The 4,770-nt window shown below is 38.1% G+C and overlaps 1 protein-coding gene across 1 annotated transcript; it reads left to right on the top strand.

The window, feature by feature from the left end:
- The first annotated feature begins 792 nt into the window (after positions 1 to 792).
- LOC133731827 (uncharacterized) lies at positions 793 to 1,875 on the top strand. The gene has a single exon (XM_062159253.1). The coding sequence runs from the start codon at positions 793 to 795 to the stop codon at positions 1,873 to 1,875; it is 1,083 nt and encodes a 360-aa protein (XP_062015237.1).
- The last annotated feature ends 2,895 nt before the right edge of the window (positions 1,876 to 4,770 follow it).

Below are 4,770 nucleotides of genomic sequence, written 5' to 3'. Positions count from 1 at the left end.
AATATCTCAATAGTCTGAACACTTATCATGTAAACCCTACCTCTATATAAGGGAGGCCTCTAAGACTGAATAATACACTTCTCCATTTTCCCCTCATCTCTCTTTATACATTTCTTACTCTCTACAAAGTAAGTCAATACTTTATAACACGTTCTCAGCACGTTTTGCTCTTCTATTCTTATTGCTCTATGATGATCCAGATGTTTTATGGTGCAACGTCGTTGCTTTGAACTATAAAACGTGATCTACGAGTTCATTTTCTTTAGCACTCCTATTTATTTATATTACTATTGATGGAGGTCTACAAATATCATTCACGTTCACCATATACTGACTCCATGGAATCTTGTTTTAATTAATCTATCTCATGATGTTTGATGTAGTCTTATAATCATACACGTCTTATGTCAGTGATACACTTGTTGATGAGCAAATCTTTATATAGATGCATAATTATCTCTATTACTCCAATATTATCCATATCTTTAATATCTTCACGTTATATATATATATATATATATATATATATATATATATATATATATATATATATAGTGAACCAGAAGTTTCATGATGGTCACTCGAGCCTGAAGTTTTGAGTAGACATTTTGTTTGAACCCGAAGTTCAAAGAAAAATAATAAAAGATTTTAAAACCTGAAGTTCTAATCATAAGAACACAAACCTAAAGCTTCGTGCATATAATTGCAATCCAACGTTCATTTTATTTTTCGAACCTGAAGTTTCGACACTGATTGCTTATTTGTTAAGAACCAGTAATTCTAACACTATATATGGATCCTAACATACCTCACCTTCATTATGGTAGGAAGATGAAGAATTTGGCAAAATTGGATTTTGTCGCCCTTGACATCTCTGGCAAGAACTACCTGTCTTGGGCCCTTGATGCCGAGATTCATCTCGAAGCCCAAAACCTTGGGCCTACAATCAAGGAAGGAAACTCAGCGTCCCCGCAGAATAAGGCTAAGGCCATGATTTTTCTGCGCCACCATCTCCATCAGGGATTGAAGGACGAGTACTTAACTGTCAAAGACCCACTTGAGCTATGGACAGGCTTGGCAGATAGGTTCGCTCATCAAAAGACTGTTGTGCTTCCTAGGGCACGTTATGAATGGACGCATCTGCACCTTCAAGATTACAGTTCTGTGATAGATTACAATTCCGCCATGTTCAAGATCACCTCCCAGATGAATCTTTGTGGAGAGACTGTCACTCAGGCCATGATGCTTGAAAAGACCTTCTCCACCTTTCATGCCTCAAATATGGTCTTACAGCAACAATACCGAGAAAGAGGATTCACCAAATACTCTGATCTCATATCTTGTCTTCTGGTGGCTGAGCAAAACAATGAGCTCTTAATGAAGAACCATCAGTCTCGCCCTACAGGATCACAACCATTCCCTGAAGCGAATGCTACTTTTACTAGTGGTCATGGCAATAGACGTGGTGGAAGGCATGGCAAAGCCAGTAACCGTGGTCATAGACGTGGTCAGGGTCGACAAAATGGTCAAGCTCGTGGGGGCTACAACCAGCAGCTGGGCCTAAGGAACAATGCCAAGATTACTAAAGGAAATGGTCAGATGATCAAAACTCGTAAAAATGAAGACAATGTTTGTCTTAGATGTGGTAGTAAAGGCCATTGGGCTCGCACCTGTCGTGCAGAGGACCATTTGGTGGCACTCTACAAAGCTTCCTTGAAAAAGAAAAATGTGGAGACAAACTACATTGACCACTCTGACCCTTGGGATTCATCTGAGCCTATGGACATTACTCCGCTTGATGTCTCAGATTTTTTTGCGAACAATGGAAGCAATTTTGATGATATGACCAGTGGTGGAATTCTTGACGACAACTAGTTGTCAGCCTATGGTTAGGCACTTTTTCCATTATGTATTTCCTGCATTAGCCGTATTTCCCTTTGTTTTTTAGTCTCTAGCTAGTTTGGAAGTTTTTTAAATTAATTTGTCTTTCTCTCTAGTTTGGAAGTTCAATAAAAGAAGAATGTTTCTATTCTATTAGATATTTATTTTTTAGGACAGTTTGAATTACCATGTTTTCTGTTATGATGATCGTTACTCCTACTTGTGTTTGATTATGATTTGATTACAAGTTTCCCGGCATGTAGATAAATATCGATGGAACTAACCTGTGCATATATGTACTTATCTATGTGCATGAAAGAATCATTAGTAGTTATCACAAATATGTTTACTTGCATGACGTTGCAATGATAAGCCTGTTTTTTTTTTTCAAATGTTAATTGATAGGATACACTCAGTTTTGTTGACTCAATCCTTTCAATAACACTATCACACCTATTCCTATTTGAATTGTTGCGTTGAAGTCTTTGCATGTGACTTAACTCTTAATTAGATTAAGAGTACTGGTAATAGGATAAGATTTTACAACATATCAACATTATCTCTCCTCCCCTGCCTATATACGTTATTTAGGAACTTATCATTATTATTGTTTCAATCTTTGTGAGAGATATACACTTTAACTAATTATAATTTGGATAGTCCTCGCTTTGGAGGAGTTTTTTTTTTTTGGTTCAGATTTTTTTTTCTCTCACACCTAACTCAACACCTATTCTGAACCATCTATATGATTGTGATTTTTTTTAAACTTTCAAGCCATACTCATTCTAATTAATTTTTTTTTTTTATGAAGGCATAAAAATGGATTTTGGATGCTCTCAACTTATGAAGGATGGAGAAGAAATATGTCTTGCTGACAGTGCCACTACACATACGATCCTTCGCGATCGGGTTTATTTCTCCACTTTAATACCTTTTAAAGCTAATGTGACTACTATATCAGGTCCTGCAGACTTGATTCAAGGCTCCGGAAGAGCCCACATTAGGCTACCAAATGGAACTCAATTGCCATTCAAGAGGCTTTATACTCTTCGAGATCCAGAAGAAATCTCATCAGTTTTAGAGATATCCGTTTAAACGGATACCGCATTGAGACCACAAATGATAATCATGTGGAATATCTTTGCATTACATCCAATAAAAACTGTCAAAAGCAGATATTGGAAAAATTGGTTGCCCTATCATCTGGGTTGTATTACACAACCATTCAACCAATTGAGGCATACCATGTTGTGAACCAGCAGTTCAAAAATCAACATACATTTATGCTTTTGCATGACCGTTTGGGTCACCCTGGATCCACCATGATGCGTAGGATCATTACAAATTCCAATGGACATCCATTGATGACTAAACATATTGTTTTGCCAAGCAACCCTTTCAAAGCCTGCTCACAAGGGAAATTGGTGGTTAAACCATCTTATGCAAAGATAGATATCGAATCCCCATCTTTTCTACAAAGAATTCAAGGGGACATTTGTGGACCTATTGACCCATCTTGTGGACCATTTCGATATTTTATGGTCCTAGTTGATGCCTCTACAAGATGGTCACATGTTTGCCTCTTGTCTACCCGTAATGTGGCATTTGCCAAACTACTTGCTCAGATAATTAAATTACAAGCTCAATTCCCGGACTACTCTATCAAGTCCATTCGTTTAGACAATGCTGGTGAATTTACATCTCAAACCTTTGATGATTATTGCATGTCTATGGGAATTGAAATTGAACATTCGGTTCCTCATGTTCATACACAAAATGGTTTGGCAGAAGCTTTTATTAAGAGACTTCAAATAATAGCGCGCACTTTGCTAATGAAAACAAAGATGCCAGTTTCTGCATGGGGACATGCAATTTTGTATGCAGCAGCTTTAATTCGGTTGAGGCCTATAGCCAACCATCAATATTCCTCATTACAACTTGTTTCTGGGAGCCAGCCCAATATCTCCCATCTTCGAACATTTGGTTGTGCTGTTTATGTGCCTATCGCACCGCCACAACGTACAAAAATGGGCCCTCAACGTCGATTGGGAATCTACATTGGCTTTGATTCGCTATCTATTATTCGGTATTTAGAACCCATGACGGGTGATACCTTCACTGCACGGTTTGCAGACTGCCATTTTGATGAGACAATATTCCCGCCGTTAGGGGGAGATAAGACTGTTCTAAATGAACGTCGTGAATTAATGTGGACTGTACCCACTATATCTCATCTTGATCCTCGTACTAAAGAAAGTGAAATTGAAGTACGAAGGATTCTGCACCTTCAAAATATTGCTAACACAATGCCTGATGCATTCACTGACACAGCAAAAGTGACAAGATCACATATCCCAGCAATAAATGCACCGGCAAGAATTAATGTCCAAATTGGACAAAATAATGTGGCGGCCAATGAGCCATCTGTTGCACGCCTGAAGCATGGCAGACCTGTAGGTTCAAAAGATTCAGTTCCCAGAAAGAGGAAATCAAAGGCACATCTGAATCCAAATGAAATCACCCATGAAGAGAATATTGGGCAAGACATTAATGTCTGATCCACAATTCATGATTCTGTGACTACAGAAGAGGAAAATGACATCGGTGAGACACTAGCCCATGAAGAGGCTCAGGTACCTGAAAATAAGGAAATTTCCGTAAACTACGTGTACACTAATGAGTTGTGGGATCGTAGAGATATGATCATAGACAATATATTCTCATTCGCAGTAGCTACTGAAATAATAAAAGGCGATGACACTGAACCTCGCTCTGTTAATGAATGTAGACAGAGACATGATTGGCTCAAATGGAAAGATGCAATCTAAACTGAATTAAATTCTCTAGAAAAACGCAGTGTTTTCAGACCTGTTGTCCAAACACCACCCA

This window comes from Rosa rugosa, chromosome 1 (genome assembly GCF_958449725.1).
Source record: "Rosa rugosa chromosome 1, drRosRugo1.1, whole genome shotgun sequence".
Taxonomy (NCBI): Eukaryota; Viridiplantae; Streptophyta; class Magnoliopsida; order Rosales; family Rosaceae; genus Rosa; species Rosa rugosa.
Note: the sequence above shows the minus strand (reverse complement) of the source record. Positions and strands in the feature narration are given on the sequence as shown.

Bases quoted from the DNA above. Each gene is read 5' to 3' on its own strand.
- LOC133731827 (XM_062159253.1), top strand. From the start codon at position 793: ATGGATCCTAACATACCTCACCTTCATTATGGTAGGAAGATGAAGAAT.